This window comes from Macrosteles quadrilineatus, unplaced genomic scaffold (genome assembly GCF_028750875.1).
Source record: "Macrosteles quadrilineatus isolate MER2022 unplaced genomic scaffold, UCM_ALF_1.0 Scaffold_2__2_contigs__length_208266976, whole genome shotgun sequence".
Classification (NCBI taxonomy): domain Eukaryota; kingdom Metazoa; phylum Arthropoda; class Insecta; order Hemiptera; family Cicadellidae; genus Macrosteles; species Macrosteles quadrilineatus.
This window is the reverse complement of record NW_026542595.1, coordinates 4,337,356-4,359,577: the sequence shown is the minus strand read 5'-3', so window position 1 is coordinate 4,359,577 and position 22,222 is coordinate 4,337,356. Positions and strand designations below refer to the sequence as shown.

The window sequence follows — 22,222 nt, the reverse complement described above, 5'->3', positions numbered from 1 at the left end:
CGAGAACTAACGATGAACTAACGATTGGTATGATCAAAAGTGGATACGCTAATATGGGTACGCCAACTTCACGGACCTGATACCTTTCCATGCTGATAATAGCCTACCTAATCAAACCAACTTGGTAACTGGAAACCAAAAAAGAGCGAAATCGACGATAACTAAAAATTTTACAAACAAGACAGTTGTACTCACCATTTTTCTTATAGAATATAACCTCGAGTTTGAGCTCAGTCTTGCACTCCAACGCCTTGTCGATCTGTGACTTGTGGTCGTCCGCTGTGTCAGGTCCGTGCAGGAATTTACATGCACAGCCCTTCTGCATGATCTGCGCCCGCGCGAACCCCGTGAGTTCGCAGAATCCATCAGAGCAGTAGACGATCGGGTACACTGCAGGGACCTGCGCGTTGCCCAGCACAAAGTTGCTGTCTGTAACATAAAACAAATATATGTTAATGGATGCATCTATATGTTGGTGAGTTTGTATGTGTACTAGAATTTAAAATATATTTTCCGGCCATCATGTAATCTGCAAGGCAGCTTACTAGTTTATGTTAGCTACCGCACTGCGCTTTGGATACGAACTAATCAAGTGGCTCTACCGTATGTTTAGTTGCAGGCGAAATGATCACTTATCAGCCAAAACCCTTTAAAGTTATATTGAAACTTCATCCATTTCAATTTTCCCAACTGAATGCATCAAACATTACTTGATTTTTTTTTTAAATAAATATTAAACATTTTTATGTTATAAGCCTCATACTATACATATGTTCATGTATTAAATAATTTTTACTAAAATTTGCAAAATTTTGCCCGTTTTTATTTGATATCCCTAAGACGTTAAGTCATGGAGTTTTTTTTAAATATAAAGTTGAAGCACGTCAACAATAATGGAAAGTCTTATTGAGAGGTAATCAAGACCAACTCCAACGAAATTAAAATAAGTTTTAAAATCGTAAAAAAAATTAAAAATTATTGTAAATTAAATCTTATGCTATGTAAGTAAATTGGACGTTTCGGGCCATTAAAGGTACGAGCATTTCGTTTTTAGCCTAAGAATGATCCCTAACGTGTTTGCGCCCGATTGGGTTCACGAGTCCTTTGTCAATTGGCGGACGAGTACTTGACGAGGTTCTCGCCGTACATTACTGAAGTAATTCGTAAGCCTGGTGAAAAACATGCTCTCTGTGTTTAAAATCACTAACAATGTCACTTTTAGTATGTGGGGTACTTGATTGCATCGATTTGAGTATTCGTGCAGTGGATCATAAACACAGATATGTGTTTTATTAATAATTCTTTATTACATTATTAAAATTGGTGGAGTTATCATTTTCAGGTCAAACTCCAGTTCCTGTAGTATCGGTTCAAAAAAATCAGTCAACAATATAAGTAATATTGTTACAGTTAATAGGCCCATCGTTCGTAAATGTGTTAAAACTGTAATAACAGATAACAATTGTTGTTAGGTTACTGTGTTATGAAAAAAAAAAAAATTTAAAAGAGCTTTGCAATATTCGAACGTTGAGATTGAAACTCAACTGAAAGAATTAAAGTTTTAAGTACTTTTCTGCTTTGGCAATAAAGTGCCTCAGAGAGCACCGCGTAACAAAAGCTTTATTAATTATTACAGAGGTTTTGAGAGATTTCCACTCGGTTTTGACAAGAAAATCACTGTGAGGTTTCTTTCTCTTCTTTAGCTGAATAAATTACTGTTTAAATATTGCTTTGTAGATCTATATTTAGGAGATGCTTTCGTCATTTATCTATCACTGTTTTATTCCTAATTTGTAGTTTGGGTTAAGGGTTTTGCAAATTTTAGCTCGATGTTTTGTATATTATATTTTATGATGAGTTCCGAAATTGCAAGGCCAGGAACTATTAATTCCATTGATGACGCTTCATTGATATGCAGAACAGTCCCGCTATTGCCTATCAGCGGCTGTCTACATGCCTTTACTGTGCTGCTGTGCTGCTGAATACATCAGCTCAGCTACCAATCCCCGTGCTACTAGTTGTAGCTAACATTCAATACAGTATTTTGGAGCAATAATGCTGCTTTGTGTGTACTGTATGGTACTTAAGTGAATGTTTCTCAATTGTATGTATTTTTTTAATTCATCCAAACACAATACATTCCGTTTGCTAGCGCGGACAGCGACGTCGGCACAATAAAACTAGTGCAATTATCACAAAGTAAAGCAATACTTAATGAAAACAGATATTATTTTTTACTTATTCTTTTCAATGGTTAATGGTAAATGGACAACTAATATTTCTATTAGTGAATTCCCCATATTTCGGGAATGAGCATGGTGGTATTTACCGCAGGTCTCATGGTAAGACTCGGGACTGTTGGCTTATACTTTTCCGTTCTTATGTCCCTAGAGGCCAAAAACAAGTATGGTGTCCTTTAGCACAACAAATCGAGAAAAAATAATCTGAATTTGATGTAATTTTGTACAAACATGTAACCAACGTTTATTTCGTAGAGATTAAAAACAAACAAGCTATGGAAGATTTGCTGTTCGCTGGTTATGAAGAAGAAAAAAAATGTAATTCCTATATAATTTTTATGAGGAATAACTGAACTGTTGTAATTCGCTTGTTCATAGCTATATTTTTATAAAATTTGGCAAATTAATTTATTTTAATTTCAAACTATTAACATTTTACTAAAACTACACCATTCCAAGGAGCAGCAAGTACTCGTGTAACGTAATGCTATTTAAACGGGGAATAAATTTGACATTTGAAAGTGAAAATCTAAGAAGGCAAATGGATTTTCACTTATCCTGTATTTTTGGTGCGGTTGGGGCATTTTGCCATCTCTTTTAATTTCAACATTTAAATTGATTTGCTGATTAATATTCAAATTTATTGTCCAACTTAAGTAATCATTCAAACTATAAATCGTTCCTTACATAACCAACAACCCAATTTCAAATTTTAGTTATCATGAAAACTCCCGTTTAAAATAATTGTAGGTCTACAAGTATCATTTAAGGTTAAATTTTAGAGATTAAGTAAAAAAATATTGTACTGTAAAGGTTTCAATTTTCTGATTGTATGAGCTACCTTGTGTCAGTGAAGTAATGTTGTAATGTTGGTTCAAGCAGTAGTTTCATGAGATGAATTATCTCGTTATCTGAAATTAACGCTTGTCACGTCCACCTAAGTTTACGTGATTTAACGTTATTTACAAGGCATGGTAGACGAAGAATATACATCTATGTCTGAGCCCGTTACATGTAATCGAATGTATAAACAATAAAACGAGATTAATTAAGAATCCTAGGTTAGCTACATACTAACTCCTCTATTGTACAACTAAATATGTCGTTGTCGCGTTTAGTTCATTTAAATGCGGGGGTTCTCGTTTGCGGGTTAAATTGACAAGTTATGTTTGGTTTGGATGGCTAGAATAAAATTTTAAAAGAAAAAACTACAAAAAAAACACTCGATAGGCTTATAATTCAAACGAAAATTTGCAACCCTACAGATTTGAAAATGTAGCATAGTCTTCAAATAAAATTCACCATGTCTTTTAAATGACTCTGGCAGCAAGTAGAAATAATTTGGAACAAACTTATAACATCGATTGCAAAAGTCTAGATGATTTAGTGATTAAGTCGCATGTATCATTGTTCTAAAGTAATAGTGACCACTGTCGACAAACGGTGAATTACTGCCTGAGGTAGCTTTCACGTTTACAGGAGCGAAGTGAAGTTACTATCATAATGCATTTAACACTGTAACTAAGTAATCTGACAATTATGTTGAATGTATTTCTATCAACAATTAATACAACAATCACGTCTGCATGCGTCACTGTCATAGAGTAACGTTCATAGAGTAACGTAGTATAATACATATATACTTAACAATGAGTAAAGTAATGGAGTATGGTAACGTTACGACACGTTTGTGCTGTAGCGATTACTACAGCGCATGTATCAGCGATCCCCAATAACCCGCTCCACCGACTGGACACACAATGTACTCAAAAGTACTTTACAAAGCACTCGTAAAAGGTCACATTTACTGTTAAAATGCCACCGTTAATTTTTTTTTTTTTTATCGCTTTAGGGTACAGTACTATCGAATGAAAATATCAATCAACAATAGAAATTTCAATTTTATTCAGTATTACGTAAGAATATTTCCATACTTTGGGGATCAATCTCGGGTTTTATCAGGAATTCCCCGCTAGAATTACCCTTTTACCCGTATAATTACCTGTTCTCCACGATTATTAGCCACGTTAGATGTCTCCCCCAACCAGAGCCCTGAAGTTCTACAGTGAGTTTGGGTAATTGCTGAGATAATAAAAGGAAGCCTTGCCTCCCAAAAAATCATTAACAAAGTTGTAATGTTGATGTCAAGGAATAGTTTTAAATCGTTGTAAGAATGTTTTAGGTGATTTGGGTGTTAGAAACAAATAACCGTCAATCGTAAAGATTCAACTTCGACTATTACTTTCTAAAAAATATATTAAGACATTCCTAAATGTCTGCCCTTCATGGGTCATTTGACTTGAGTAGTACAATATACTGTAAATGTGACCTTTGGTATGGATTGAGATTGCGAGTTTAGCATTCTGCTAATAGATATTAGTTGTTTTTCTTGGAGGAAACTCATATGAAAATCCTAGTGGTGTACACAACACAACTAGGATTTTCATATGAGTTTCCTACACACAGTAGGGACAGAACGAAAACAAGTGGCTAGTTCGTGGTGACAACTCCGTAATATTCCGATGCCGAAAAAGCGATAATGGTGGAAACGATGCTTGAAAGAACTCTCTGGAAAATAAAGTTTTGAAAATGCAAAGTTTGGCCTTAATAACATTTTTACAATAGTTTATTTCTTTTATATCAATGTTGTAAACTATGATTTTTTGATCAGGGAAACAAGCTCATCTACATCTCAAACTAGTAGGAGAACCATCTCGAATTGGCTGTCAGATTGTAGGGAGGTTTGTTTTTGCTACATAGATAGCAAATACGAAGAAGAGCAACTGTCAGGGGTTGACGGGGTAGTGGCTGAAATTGATTAATGTAAAATCGGTAAACGGAAATATAATAGAGGAAGGATGGTTGAAGGAGTATGGATGTTATGGATGATGGCAACAAATGTCGACGTTGACACGTCAAACAGGGAAAGAAGGGGAGGAAGATACCGGATTTAGATTTGCCCAGAAAACAAACGGGACGCAGCTATTCTAATCCCATTAGTATTGAAACATCTCAATCCAGGTACTATTCTAGTAACAGACTTATGGAAGGATATTTTAATTTGTCGTCTAGTGGATACCATAATTTTATTGTTAACCATTCAGCAAATTTCATTGATCCGATAGCCTCAGCTAATACGCAGACCATGGAATCGTCATGGCGAGCTCTAAATCGGTCACTGAAAACGGGAATGAAATCGGACGATATAGCTTCGCTTTTGGTAGAATAATTGTACTGCCGTGAAGTTAAACAGGCAGGTAAGACCCTTTCCTTCATTGTTAAATGCTATACGATTATTATACCCAGGTAACTGATGATATTTATAGTTTAAGGTGTGAAATGATGTGGAAATGAGTTATTTTTATATGGTTTAATCCATGTGTTATAGGTATTATATTAGCCTATATCCAGTGAACTGGGCTTACAATTAGTTTTTTTTCTTTTTTTTAGTTTATTAAGTCTTTATAGGCATTTTAGTTGGTTATATATTATACAGTGAACTCTGCGTACAGTTAGTTATGTTCCATAGTTTATCCAGTAAGTTTTAGTTGCGACTTTTTATTTTCTTAGTTAAAACAGTTATGTTTGTTTAATTTACCTAACCCGCCATGTTAAACTTCCCTATCCCAAGCGTGATGTATACAACTTCCTTACTTCTCGAGTGGTATAAAGTTGAAAAAAACTCACTCGGTGATGTAATGAAACCCATTTAAATAACATTGAGTGGATAACTTAAAAAATATACCTCTATGGAGCCAAAGACGCTCAACGCTAGACATCAGCTGTGTGTTTGAATTTTATTGTTATGCTTTGAAGAATTTTCCTAACCTAGCTTTTGTTTATAAATGAACGCTACTGTTAGAAGACGAGTGAAATTGATAATGAAGCATATTGCACGTAACCTCCTGAATATTGTCGGGTCAGGTAAAATCTTGTACGTTACACGTTACGCAAGAGTGAGTTTACATCACTTCGGTGAATTATGCAACTCGCCTTCGCTCGTTGCACAACATTCACCTGCGTGATGTAAAAACGCTCTTACTACACTTGTAATGTAAATAGCTATTAGTTTATCCAGTGAGTTCAAGTTTTAATTTATTATTTGGTTTAGCAAAACATTTATTTTGTAAAATACATGGGTTTTTATTACAACTGTTGGTCAATTACTTCAAGTAATCAATATAATCGATATTTTTGCATCCACGCTGACCTTATGCATGTGGGGAAGGGAGGTCGGCGTTTATGCAGATTCGTGGCTGCATTAAGTGTTTTGAAATTAGGTTTGACTAGGAAGGTAAAGTTTAGGTTATAGTTAACCAGTTTCTTTATTTATGTTATATCCACATAGTTTTATCACTATTGGGACATTCGTTTAAACAACGAGGAGATAATTTCAAAAATACTTGCACCCCCGACCCCGACCACCCTTCACCACATGCCGAACAATCGAATGAAGGTGTAATGAACAAAATTTCGATTGTTGATCGATATTTTCATTCAATAGTAGTGTAGCCCAGTTAAGAAACTGTACCCCCGCTTTATATTTTGAGATAAAAATATAACACTTGCAGTATTTACTAATAGCATACCGGTATATAATTTTAAACGATAGAAAATAAGATTGATATATTTTTTTATCAAATCTACCTAAACCGCATTGCTTCAAATTATACAAAACACGCCATCAGGTTTATCAACATGCGTAATGAAATGTATTCAAATAAAGTGTCATCAAAATGTCACAGCGATTTCAAATAATGCTCAATTAAAACTTCTTTTATTGAATGGAAAACATCAATATTACACGCCTTAATACACACTTGCAACTAATCGCGATAACCTTAGATGGTTAACAGCAGCCTGTTCATTAAAAAAACGCTGCATTTAAAATGGAAACTAAAACTAAATGTACAGTTTAGCTGACTCATTGAATGTCACAGGAGGAAATGTTTTTCTTGGAAGAGTTTGTTACAATTGAAACCAAGAATGGTAAAGGGATTAGTCCGTAAATAAGAGTTTGTTGGGAATGTACAAAGCATTAAATACCACGGTTATGGCTATCACAATGACGAGTTTAAGGCCAATCAAGTTATGAACTGTGGTTACCACCATGTTCATTCCTAGACAACTCAAGCCTCTAGCCTGGTATATTGGGGGCGACTTGTCTTGTGGAGCAATTCTTGTATAATGAGTAATGACTCAAACTTACAATTTTGAGGTCTGTTGGGTACTTGGTACAGCATAGACTGTAATCATCATTTTTTTTAAATCACAAAGAATTCAGATTCCCCTTTTAACCCCCAATGGCGTCATCAAAAACGTGTCATTAATTTTAGTTCGGATTTAATAAATTACTGAGCAGAACACGTTTTCATCATTCCCTCAGTTAATTTATTAAAGTGAGTGTGGCGTCTCCCTGTTCTCAGTAATGCCACAACCCCAGCGACTCGATGTAATGGCAAGGGTCAATCTCTGTGTTGACCAGGTCGCTGGCATTAGTTGATGGACAAGTTAACTCACGTTATACTAAAACTTAAACTATTTAACTTTTAAATCCACCACATAAATTAGACCAATGACAATGTAACTCAACATGTATTAAATATAGTTTGCATTTACATACCTCTAGCCAGGGTAAATGCTTGATTTATAATTACAATTACCTAATAGGTTCCAATACGAGGATTTCTACAGAGAGAACTACAAAGCCGATATATGGTAATGCATTGTTCTCAAACGCACCCTTGTTCTCACAATAGAGAACTATTCAATTTAATAGGTGTCTATCCCAAAGGATTGTTGTTAAGGGAATTATTTAAACTTGGTAACACTTATAAAATTATTTTTATGTAGCGAGGGTTAGGAAATATTTTTAGTATAACAAGTGTAAAGTTATAATAATGTAAGTTAAATTATACTTTTCAGGAATATTCAATAATTAATCATGGAAAGTGAATTACGCATGGTAGTTCTAGATATTACTAGGATTCATAGGTACATCCAATTTGGTTTAAAATAGTAATGAGAATTCATGTTGGGAATGCATACGAATAGAATTGACGATACAAATCAAGAAAATTTCACGTACGGAACATATTTCTCGAGAAAACGAGAAACAATCCACTTTCAACACCAAGAAGATATACGTTTAACATGTGTGTAGAATCTCACTTGCTACAAATGAAAGTAATAAAATATTCTTACGTAAATAAAATAAAAATATTGCACACTCAAACATTTTGCTCAACAAGAAACACACTTTTTACTTGTTAAAAAGATTCCTTCTAGTTCTAACGCTTTGACATAATTTTTTCATCATAACTTGACAAAATAATATAAAAAAAAGAAATACCATATTTTAACACATTCTAATACAAAATATATATACTGCTGGAAATTACACTACATTATTTTTATAATATAAAATATGATATGTTCATCCATTTTTTTTCTATAAAAAATAATCCTAACAAAATTTTAGTAATAGAAAAATTGAGTATATGTAAGTACTTATCTTGAAACGAATATAGGTTGCTTAGTAATGTGGTGGTTGGGGGTTCTTTTTCAAATCCTCAACCTGTCTCCCATTAAGATGAGGAAATTTCTAAAGTAGAAAAAACTTGGTTTTTATCCAAGGGTTGTTTCCTGACTATTCGAGTGTTGAGTAGAATACTTTGACCTTTAAAATGGTACCAAACGTCAAAAGCCAGAAAAATACGTAAGGGAATTGTCGCATTTGTTGTGAGAAACAAAACTGCCAACCTTAATCGAGCAAATTTGTTTTTGGGATGATGGAACATGTAAAACGTTTTACTCCGAGCTAAATGTATCGTAAATAAATTCTGTACTAAAACAGGACTTTGAGCCATATTACCTAAATATTTTAGTATAATATTTTACTAAAACCAAACTAAACTGACGATTATATAATATTAAAATGTATCTCAATAAATTCTCCAACTGACCTGTAGACTAATTTTATAATAATCGTTTAAACATCACAGCTGGTCTAGCGCTAAGAGCGAGGATGTCTATGCATGAGACCAGGATTAAATCTGGGTTTTAAACCCGCCAATCACTGAGGGCCAGGTAATGTGATAATAACGTCACCTGGTAGTGTTTTATCTATCTAGAGAATAAATAATATAATTTCTTAAGGAAAGGGACACTTTGTACTCAAGAATCTCCCAGGTAAATTAATTTAAAATTTGTATTATTGTTCCCAAAGTGTTGGGTTTGAAATTTTCTGGTCTTAAAATTAAAATAAGTGATTAGACGATACGATGATACTAAAGGATAGACATAAAACCCACAGTGTTGGAAACGTGATAAAGTTCTAAAGGAACTCCTAAATGGCAAGGCTTTCTTCGAACACGATCCTTTGTTGTGGAAAATATCACGTACGATTCCTCAGCAAAATTGCTTCCTTATAAAGACCTCGTATTGTGTATGATCTTTTACACAGGGTTATTGATCTCTCCGTATTGGAAAATAGAACCAAGACTGGGTAAAGCAAATTTAAAGTTATCCAAATATTTTAAACGTACGCAATTTTAGTACATTAGTGGATTTTAAAAATCACCCTCATCTCTGAAAACGTGTAGGTGGCCACAAGTATACGATAAAACTGTTCTCCTATTAACAAATTTTATCGCTTTAATAATACAAATTAAGGACTAGAAGACAGGTTTTAAGAAAAATGTGTGTTTTTGTGGAACACTTTTGTAGAATTTTTTCTGTGGTGGGTAGTAAAAAACAGAGGCTGACTTTGACGAAGTCAAAGCATTATTGAACCTTGAACCCTGCACTACGAGTCCCCGCGGACGTCTCTTACCATTAAAACGTATTGCCACGATATTATCATCATTGTCTACTTTTTTATATTCGTTTTATAAAACATCTTATGCAAAAATGAAAAAAATAATCACTTTTAAGGTTAACAAAGAGTAATCCCAGTTGCCACTAATATTTTGGTAAATACATCCATCAATATCATAAAATGCCCATTTAAAACTTGGTTTGACTTAAATCATGGTTGTATTTGATATTATATGACTATTCAATTTTACACTGAGAATTTAACACAAAAATGTTAATAAATACGTAGAATCATACGTTAAAATTATTAAATTTATGTTATTCATTGTGACCCTTGGTTGGATAAGGTAATTCTTCCATTTTATCTATTAAATTTACTTAATCCATGAAGCACAAAACTTACCATGATTGTTAACCCTACAATCTATACTTATATTAATGTGGCAATGGTTTTAACCAGTAATGTGATGACACTTTTCAAAGACGAGTGATCACAAGCTGTGCATAAGAGTATCTTAAAGCCTACTTTACATACTTGAAATCTATACAAAATAAAATACTTTTAATTTTTTTTTTCACACAATTGTTATATTATGGCCAATAACATCAATCGCATGCCTCATTTTTAATGGGTCATAATACACACTACGACAATAGGTTGTCAATCACACTGGGGAGGCATATTAGCAATTCATGAATCTCATGTTTACAGTTACGTAGGATGGAGGAAGCACAAACACAGCCAAGTTTGCACTACACTTACGACAATAGTTTGAACAGTGCTTTTGTAAGTAAAACAAAGACGTTAAAATAACGAGATTCCATTGTCGCCGTCTCTTCTATTTGTAGTTTTATGAGAGATCTGCCTTATTAAACTGTTATAGTAGCCGTATAAAATATTCTAGGCTGTGTGTAGACAACTTCATGATAGGCATCTTCTGAGAGTTAGATTTTATGTATTAAAACGTAAACGGACGATAATGATTTAACCATCAACCCTGATAATATATCAGAGTTTATTATAATTATCATATTAAATATAAAACAATACTTTCGGTGGTTGCCTTCAGAAGGTTGTCCTTATACAGAATAGCTACTATTAAATAATCTTTGGAAAGAACTAAAATAATAAGTACAAGAAAACACAACAAAAGTACAGTATGTTGTACAAGAATAAGTAGACCTAAAATAGTTATTTGTGTTACTAGTGGGCGAAGTGGCACTTTGCACTCGTGTTACACATTATATTTTTCCTACAGTAACTAGGCCTATAAAGCATAGCTGATCGTAGTGTGATCGTTGCCGCGGTCTTAGTATCTTTGTGTTGCCAACCTACAGTATTTCCAAGCACGCTGTTTTGTGTTGTTTGGTTGGAATACTGGTGTGCGGCAAAAAAAGAGTCCAGCAAAAGTAAGAAGAGTGCGGTAAAAGTAAGTAAATGCAGCAATTAGCAACTTTCTGTACTACATGTATAATGTATAATTAATGCAAGGAAGCCAACTTTGTCAGGTGACTGTAGGAAAAAATAGTTGATAAAACATTGTAAAACTAAAACCTTAGGTTTTAATACTTAAATCCCAGGACACAATGATGTTTACACAATGATGTTTAGAAAAAGGTATCTTAAGTAAAATTATGTTTGTTAAAGTCATCACGTAATGGCAGAAATTAATTTACAGCGTAATGTAACCACGTTAACATACTGCAGCTAACTTGACCATAATCTTGGTTCATTGCCTTGCGTAAACGTGCTATGTAAAGCAAGTGGCTGTCGGTTTATTACAATTCAGTTTTCTGTAAATACAGTGTTGAACCTCACACACGAGTTGACCTCTCACCTCTCGAACAAGGGTCAAGGGGATCGGGGCAACCGGCGGCTCTTCGACGGTTTTTTACTTTTCAACCATATTCTTAGGTCTGAAATATTAATCAAGGACATTTTCTCTTGAGTTACATTTTTTTCATATGGTTTCAAGCTGTTTATTAAATAAATTTGATTTTTTGTCTTCTGACTAAGACTAAAAAATACAGTAAATAAGGGGTGTATATTTAGGACAGTCAAAATGCAGGTAACCTTGCCAGCGTGGTCTCAAAATTAGCCGTTTGACTAAATTAATGTTGACTTAAAGTAAATCGCCCTTTAACAAAGCTAAAACTCTTTTAAAATAAAAATATATTACAGAATGTGTGTACTATCTTAAAAAAAAAAATAAACTGATTGTAAAAGTTATAATATACGAGGTGTTAGCCCGTCCTACGTACGGGAATTCAGTGGTCAGTTAAAACCGTGTACAATTCAGATCAGCTTGTTTACATAAATAAAGGCAAAGTTTCTTGCAGTTTTAATGTGAAAAATCATCTTGTAAACAAATGTTGTGTGACCAAATATGTTTTTATTCCATCATAGGCCTATGCGATATGCATTTTAAATCCGATAATTTTACAATAAACAGCAATTCTGCAATTTGTACGATGTGAAAAGCGTTGAAGTGAGATTTGCAGCCGATTCGCACAGACGCACACTGATTATAAGTAGCCTATGGTAGAGAGAGTAATAGTCAATTGAGAAGTGTATAGACCTAGTCGACGATACCACCTTCCATAGCATACCTGCCTCTTCCATAATTATTATCACCAAAATACAACTACTATACACAATTTCACGTAGGTCTGAATAGAAACGACCTAAAATAAAACGATAATATCCAATAAAATTCACGGTACACATAATTTAACTTTGGTGTCCTAACATCAAAACTAATCGTCACACCTGTCCTTTATATCAATTTCACTGCATTAATTGCTAAATAAATAAGTGTAAACAAAGAAAAGTAAAAACAATAACAGTTTGTTTTGAAACAGCTGTTTGGTTCAAATAACATTCATTTGAAAAAAAAGAACTGGTCACATGTAGCAGGAATATAAAAAGTAAACACGCTAGTAAAGCTAATGACATAATTGTCAATGTTTATTATCCATACCGTTATCAGTTCTATCCTTGATAATTACCCACCCTCATTGAATAAATGTACGTCGTAATTTCCCATATTAGTTCATTTAAACTACAATATATTCATAGTTGAAATAAAAGTGATATTCTCACGTTTGGGTGCGCTGATATAGGCACCCCCAAACGTAACAACTGAACACGATTTCATAAAAGGATGGTTTGTCTAATTGCAGTATCCTAGGTCAATGTTGACGTTGTGTTCAATCTATGTCATCCATTTGTTTATCTTTGTATAAAACCCGGCTGAGGTTGTGGTGGTAATTTAAAATCGTGATTCCTGATTATTCTTCTTCTTCTTTTTATGTCATCAATATTTCCGGGCCTAATATAAACAAAGGTAAAGCAGACAAACGTTAACAGAAAGCTGCCATGAAGAATTAAAAAATGTAATATTGTTATTTTTCTAATCTTTCCTTGAAAAGTGGAGCAGTAAAATAATTTGCATTTATCCTTTTTTATTAAGACTCGTTTACAGAGACTCGATTTGTACTGTGGTTTAATTAATTTTGGTTTTAACTATTTTAAACTGTGGTCTAATTATCTCTACTAATCTTACTTATTTCCTATAATCAATGACAAAATGACAGTAAATAAAATAACCTCATAGTTCCATAGTTTTTATTTGACCAGCTGTTAAAACAAATTATATTGCTCTAAAACAAATCGAAGATTACAAAGATTGCTTTAAAAAATAATTTGAACATCCTAGTATTTTACTATGGATATTTAATTAATCTGTCATCCTCTTACAGAAGAATTGGACGTATCAATGATAGGCGTTACACATAGTATAAATAAGTCAACCCTAAGTATGGCTTTACATTTTTATCCAAATGCTGAATTTATGACACAAAAGCTGAATGTTTACAGCTGTTATGTTAAGCAAATTATTATATGCCAAAAGCTAGTTTAGAATCTTAGCGTCGGCTGCTAGACTTTTTAAAAATCAAAACTTAATTTCTAAGAAACTGGGACCCTAAACTAAAATTATGGCTTCGACATTCCCTAGTTCTCAAAACTTTCTTTCTTTCAACACAAAAATCATGTAAATCCGTCGAGTGGTTGATTCAGAATCGTGAAATAAAAAAACACTGTTTCGTTTTAATATTATAGATTGGTACAATTTCACGAGTTTCTTGCACCATCAAAAGCTTTAATTAAAACTTCATCTATCATGTCTGGTATTTCAGTGGATTTTTAACAACTTAGAAATCATAAAATTGCTAGTTGAAGGTTTCGTTACATCTAATCATTTGTTTTCTTTAAAGAAATAACGTATAACCTAATAATTTAGGCTGTATGTACAGAATAACAGATTGAAGTTTATGGGTGACTCGTTAATTAACAGGTTGTATTTATTATAACTAAGAAAAAAAAGCATATTGTAGATTTTTGTGTAAAGTGGAAAAATACTTTGATATATACATGTATTACTATACAAAACTGTACTAACTATTATACGAGTATTTAGATAACAAGACCTATTTCAAATTCTCAATAACTTCATCAATATAATATTTGTATCAGCATAAATAGTTATGATAAAAAAAATTAAACTATGTACTTAGAGTTAATTAATATTATTAATATTATTGATATATTATTGATACAGATTAGGATATCTAATTGAACTATATTTGACTATTAATTTGCCAACTTTAATGTTTGCATTCAGTAACCATAAAGGTAAATATAGCCAAAAGTGAATATAATCTAGGTGAAACATTCTCATTTATATTAATTTTACCATACGATTTTAATTATGTTGATAACTGGTTTTCTAAAATGATTTTCAATGGATAAATTCATCAAATTATTTGTAGTACCTATTGAGTTTATCTAAGTCACTTGTAAGAAAAGTAACGTTTGTCGCGAGGGGAAATTGTCTTTGTTGTGACATGACGACCCTCGGGTCTCCAAGTGCTTCAGTCCACTCTTGATCCTACCTCTTGCTTCGAGTCACTCTTTATTTTCGCGAAGCTCTTTTCACAGTTCATTGCCCATGCTTCACAGATGTTTATAGAGATCAACAATGATGTGTAAAGGGCTTATCATAAAGCAGACCGAGTATATTTTTACCGCCTCAAAGTTTACAGAATTTAATTAGGTGAACCCTTTCTATTAAAAATGTAGTGAAATCCATTTAGTATAACATGTTACTACACGTTTTAAGAATACACTTTTCCTACGTACTCTATTGTACCGAAAAATTACCACATAGTTAAAATACAAATCGTTTGTAATAAAAAAACGAGAAAAATGTTTAATTGTATTACTATAATTACTGCCCATAAAAAATAATATAACCATCTCGGCATGATTTGTGTTTTTAGTTTAGGACAAAAAGCCGCTATAATTTCTTCCAAGACAGCGAGACTTGTATGCTTGCTTTACATTTTACAATTAAACTGCGAGTCTTTTAGACGTTGGAAAAAAATAGAGGAAACACCTTAGAAAGATTAGTAACCTATGAAGAGTTGGGATGACACTCTAATATACTTAGATGTTTTACATTCATAAAAATCTCTATATCTTGAAATAAATTATACACACGAGAAAAAGATTCTTAAAGCTACTTAAATCTATAATATCAAAAAACGCGTTTAAGCTATGTAATAATTTTGTGTCATCGTTCTTTAGAAAGTTTGACCTTTTCACGGCTGCTTTGTATCTTAATTGTGTCCAGTCAGTGAAGCACAATATTGAGTAATGTCAACATGCGGAGTGATCGCTACGTCATGCGTCATCGAGTTATAAACAACATCACATCAACCGTGTGTTCTCCAACTAACGTGTTGTAGTTAGACACATTCACACTATCTTATCTAAATAAATACTAAAAAGGTTAGTGAAGACATCGGATACTGTAAAATACTATTGCTATTCAATAAGGAGTTATGTCACGATTGTTGAATATTATAAGCTAGTTTAGTTATATTGGCCTAAATTACTATGAAAAAGTGTTGTACTAAAAGACAATCGGGAACAAAGGCATTTTAATTTTATTTTTATTTTATTAAGACACTTTTTTCTTTGTATTAGTATCTTAAACAGATACCTCGGCTATACATTATGCGTTAGTTGTATGTATTACATTTTAAATACGAAAAACTTTAAATTTTATGGAAGATTGGTATACGATAAAAACCTTTTAAAGAGTTAGTTTTCTGAACAAAGAAAAAAATTCATCATTTGAAAACTAATTATATGGTTCTGAATACAGGAATTAATTTTAAAGAATTCTCGCATGTGACATACTTTGTATTTTACTAACCACTAAGATTTAGACAAAGCCATCGTATGACAAAAGCCGCGCTATAACGAGTTCCTTTGTAGTCTGCTTGTTGCAACTAGCTTTAACATTAACATGTAATGCATTTGACTAGCAGGTTGTACGAACTGAAGTTTAGTCGAAGTAAACAAGCAGTCATCTACATCCTTACAAGTAAAAAAAAAAAACATCCTTACAGGTTTTGTTCATTTTAAATATAGTAAAACACTTTGATTTAAAGGGGGAAATGTTCATTCTTCATTTACGTGTAGTGACAGACACTCAGACCTTTTTTTAGTCAGGAGTAAATCTGTATCTATTAGTACATTGCCTGAAGTCAAAGTAATCTACTAAACACTTCCAGCAAGCTGTGTTTTTCTTGAACCATGCTTATAATATGTTTAAAAAACAAAACTACAAACCTATCTGTTATCAGTACAAGATAAATTAATCAAGCTTGTGAGGAAAAAGTTCATTAGAAATAATTTATCTTCCGTTACTCCCCGCCCCTCTTCATGCATCAATACTTATCCCAAATCTAACTACCCCATAATTATAAAATGCTTTTATTTTGTGGGTCAGTAAGTCTGCAATTCGGATGACGATTCGTTGAATAATACGATATTTAGTTTGTTGTTCATTGTGTTTAAATCCCTGGATATTCTTCGGGGTAGAAGGTACCTTGACAACTTCCAAATAAAAATAATTATCCCTAATAAATAATCTTATGAACATAAAGAGAATGTTAAAACTCTAAATCCCTTTAAGTGATTGCTATTGTTAAATATCAAATACTTAAACTGGGTGCAAGATCCTAACTCCTTCACTCATTTTCTTGAAGACAAAAACTGATTTCTAGCTCTGATATAACACTTAGGTTATTATTTGTATACTAAATAATATTTGGGCAACTTGTTTCTTATTCGCATACGGAAAATTACTAACGAAAAAATATAAGTGTAACTAGCTCATTTAATAAAGTGAATGTTAACGGACCCAGTTAGTTGCTAGTATAAAAAAAATCAATATAGATTTAACTCAGTGAAGGATCTACTAAGATGTAGTGTTGAAGTAGATGTATAGTAAATAAATCCCATACCATAAAACAGCTATTTAACTATTTAACACTAATTGGAAACAAATATTTATCTGGGAAATGATATTATTATTATTATTTTGTTTATATATACAAGAAGGTTAGTGTGCATTTTCGTCAATATATGTAAGGCTACACGTTTTTGATAGCTTTTAGAGGCTGATATACACCTCAGGGACGAAGAGTTCCCAAAGTATGGTTGAGTTTATAGCTCGACATGCAAGTACTCTAACATCCTAACATTTATGTATCAACAGCTACTTGTGAACAATGGAATCCAGGGCCCTAATTCATTCATGGAATCATTTTCATTACTAATATATAACAATGTACGAGTAGTACAATATAATGACTTAATATTTTGTAAACGATTCTTTAATATGAAGTAGATTTAAAAATGTATGTTTAACGTTCTTTAATTACTTTTTAACTGTTTCCTGAAATCGTTAGCGAACAGGTAATTTTTAACCATCGAAGCACAAAAAATAGCAATTATTTAGATTTATAGTTATAGAAATCACTGTGAAACCAAAGGCGTTGTTTGGAATTGAGGTGAATGTGAAAGGATCTTCTAAATGACGTGACGTCTTTCATCTTTTGTCGTCGATTCTTCAGTGGAATGGCTTCCACCTAATGACCTTGTAGGTGGTAGTCGACAATTATTATTCTGCATATTTCAGTCGTTTCGTTAACTTTTTTCTTTTAGGCTACGTTCTAATATTTAACAAAGTAATTGTTATTCCATAATATATTATTCCAAAATATGTTTGTTTCTTAGATACCTTGAACCATACCTCCTTTGAAATGGAAAAATAATAAAAGATATTAATTAATCATAGTTATTGCTTTTGCAACATCTTATGCTTAAAAAGTCATATACTGATATACTGTATTGAAACTTTATACAAAACCGGGTACAATTAATCTCGGAGGTGAAATGAAGAGAATCCTAACAGACTTTTATAAAGTCTGCCTTCCTATCCAATAAATGTTTCCAACAGGTCAACAAATACATATAGAATATAAATTCATAGGTCCCTTTTCTCTTACACAATATGCATATTGTTAGTATGCGTGGCTTCAAAAATGGAAAAAAAACGAATACCTATTAGCAAATTTCCCATATAGGGAATAATCTGTTATTGAAATATTGATATATATTGATTAAACTTGGCAAAGCTATTTATTTTTATACTAAGCTAATAATGTTTTACTAAAAAAACCTTTATTACCCTCCCTGTAGTAGCAAACCCGGGTACTTGACTTGTTAAACCTAATGATATTTAAATAGATTTAATTTAAAATGAAATCAGGTAAATGGAAATTCGCTTAGTCTACAAGTTTGCTGTGGCGGGCGTATTTTAAGGTTGACTTTGTATTGTAAGCGTGACAACTATTTACGTACCTGTATTTTCAAGTGTTACGTTTTTTAAACTGAAACTAATAAAAAAATAGTTTTCTCGACTTCCCATGTTGAAATGGGGATTCAAAGGAACTGTTACAGAATTGTTAGCAAGCAAATTGTCTTCTCCGTGACATGAAGACCCTAGAGCATTAAGAGCGCTTGGGTTTCTCCTTCCGGTCCTTCCACGTGATTTTATCTTTTTTTACCTCATTCCAGCTTATCCCCACTGATAAATTCAAAATCATGAATTCATGACTTAGGTTTTGTTTATAAATCGGTATCATAATAGAAATATGTTTTTGTGTCATTATGAAAGAATGCGAGGAAAATACGAAGATTTTCGGTGGTTAGTTATAAAAGTCCTCTTCTGTTAGACATAACTATATGACAAATAATATTCCACCAAAAAGGTTTATGTAATGTAATGACTGGTATTTTTTAACAACATGAAATATTACAACATTTAGTTCAATGTTTAGAGTATTTACTAAATTAATGCACAATACACTAATGATTTAATTTTACGAATGAGCTTAACGTTATTTTTAAATTGTTAAAAAGTATTAAATTCCCCCTTTCGTTCAAAAAACCAATTTTGCTATTATCATTATAAGAACCCACAGAAGGGTTTATGTGCAGTTTTGTCAATATCTTACCACGCACATGTTTTATAGATAGCTTTTGGAGGCTGATTTATACTTAAGGGACGAAAGAGCTCCCAAAGTAATTTATAACTCAAAAGACTTCCAAGATCCTAAAAGTTATGTTTACCACGTATAAATAAACTACATTTACTTAGCAGGCCATATTTCACAAAAAAATATTATAATTTTAAATCTTTAAATATTGTACATTCAAATAGCATGTTCTTTTACCGTTGTGTTGAGTTATATTGATGACATATGCAAGTATGAGGTTATTCTTGAGGTTATTAGGTTATGAAATGAGGTATTCTTGAATTCAAAAAAAAAAAATTATTAATTGAATGTCACATTCCATAAACTTTGACAAGCATTAATACCATTAAAAAGTTGACAATTAAATTGGAAATAAAGTATGATTTGTTAATTAATTTCAAACTTAATTCATGGAATTACATTTCGATTTTAGATTAACAATATATACACAATGTCTATGGTGGTATAGTTTATTAACTACCTAATCTAAATAATATGTTCATTAATAATATTGTAAAAACATTTGGAGGGATGTAATTTTTTAAGAATAATTAAGAGTAAGAGCATCCATACTCTTACAGTTCCATTAGAAAAGTCAATTATTCAAGATAAATACAATAGAAAACCAACGTATTAGGTAATGACTAATATCTTTTAGTCAAACAAGAATACAATAAGTGATATACTGATAGTGGCCAAACATAATTTAATTAAATATAAACCCCACAGGGAGCATTCTATTGAATAAGATTTACTTTGGTCGAAAGTAAACATTGGTTTTCAGTAAGACTCAGAGTGGCTGTTTCCATATTTTATCAAAACTTTTGGCTAAGATTATTTAGTTTGCAATTGCTAACTAACTAAACGGGAGTATGGTTGATAATGCAATAAACTTATTAATAGTATTTCATATGAAAATAATAGTACTAACTACGATTTGGATTAAAACCAATAATAGAACACTCAGCTTCAGTTTGATAGGTACATCTTAAAATATGTTCAAATTTCAAGGATCTTTCACAACACGTTGCAGTAGAATATGACTAGCTATCTTACTTCGAGACAATTTTAAAGTTTTAAATATACAACGTCTTGCATTTTAAAACTCGGATATGTATATTGAGAAGAATCACAAGATTTAGGGTTATTATCAAACTAATAAATACATAATTAATAATCTTAGCTGTTAATTTTAATAATACTTTATTTCTTACATATAGTCAAGCTCGTAAGTATCCACCGTATATATACATTAAAACTAGCAATGTAGTTTTCACGATTGTAATCAATAATAATACGTAGCATGTATTGATATACTTGTTTATTTTATGCTCAGGAAATATTTTGGCATTGCACTTTGAGAACTAAGATTTTAGATACCACTTAGACATACTGTCTCATTTTTAACATGAAAATTGAACATTTACACAAGATCTCCCGGATTTGATCCTATCAAAGCGAGAAATAATATTAGTTAGTCCTATTTTGTTCCTTTTCAACGTATGTGCTTGTCTTGTAATTTTATATGCATATTATTCTATTAGGCACATAAAGGAAGCTTTACGTTTAAAATTCCCATTGCCACATTTCGTCATGTGTTAATACGTAAATGCATGTGTTAATACGTAAGTACGTAAATGCACTCTCCAGATTATAAAAGTGTAGTTTAAAGAATGTTTACTACGGACACAAACAACATTTGGCGACAAAATTAGCTAAAAATGTAAATGCAATAATTCCCATGAAGTTATAAGCTATTCCTCCTTATCAAGCATCAAGTGGTTTTATTAGTCTATTAAAATTAAAAATACTAAATCCGAAATTTATTATGTATACCAAATCGTTATTGTGTTTACTTTCAAATATAATACGTTTAAATTTATGTGTGGTTTCTAATAACCATTTACAATTAACATGATTGTTGGGAAAATATTTGTTAAGATCCACGCAAGAAAAGCGTAACGTAAATATATTGCAGATTCATGAATGATTTGCAGTTTATGTTAAGCGATGTCAGGCTAAAGTTATGCTATCAGCCAGGAAGATTATATGGAAGGCTGATGTAAGACAGGAGGGACGGACGATACCCTCGAGTAATTCATAACATAAAACATCGCTTGGAGACTAATATTACGTTTACCTTGACGGATCAAAACTCTCATTCGGTTTTTTCCAAAGCCAGAATATATGTAAATGCTTATATTTTTTTCGTATATTTTTGCATAATGTAATATTTTTCTCCACGTGGTGTTTGGATAAAATTCCAACTTCAATTGAAACTGTTTTGTCGTTTAATTAGTAATTGGATTTTTTAGTTTCAGGCCTACCAAAAAGAAAAGACAGAATTCCAAATCTTGTTTGGTAAAAACAAACTGTTCAAAGAGCTTTTTATATCTCTATACATGTATATAGTTATGAATTTGTTGATTCATATTACAAACATTGTTTTTTAATAATAAAAACTCGGTACGAGTATACATAATTGAACGGTATTTGAAAACAGCAATCGATTTCTATACTCCATATGTAACTATTTATTTATTTATGTTGTATAGTAAACAAATAAAAGATAACGTAATGATTGGGGAATTTTAACGAAAATACCCCAAATAGTAAAATTTACGTTTTACTGAGAGTTAACCGTTTATCTTTTATGTTATATAAGCCCTATTATAAAATGCTTATGAGCGCAGCAATTTGCCTAA

At 32.1% G+C, this 22,222-nt stretch overlaps 1 protein-coding gene across 1 annotated transcript in view; it reads right to left on the bottom strand.

The window, feature by feature from the left end:
* Positions 1-22,222, bottom strand: part of LOC128986413 (potassium voltage-gated channel subfamily H member 8) — a 348,552-nt gene that overhangs the window by 144,421 nt on the left and 181,909 nt on the right. Inside the window, exon 3 of the mRNA XM_054406776.1 lies at positions 196-429. Coding sequence (XP_054262751.1) covers positions 196-429 — 234 coding nt within the window. The remainder of the gene's footprint in view (positions 1-195; positions 430-22,222) is intronic.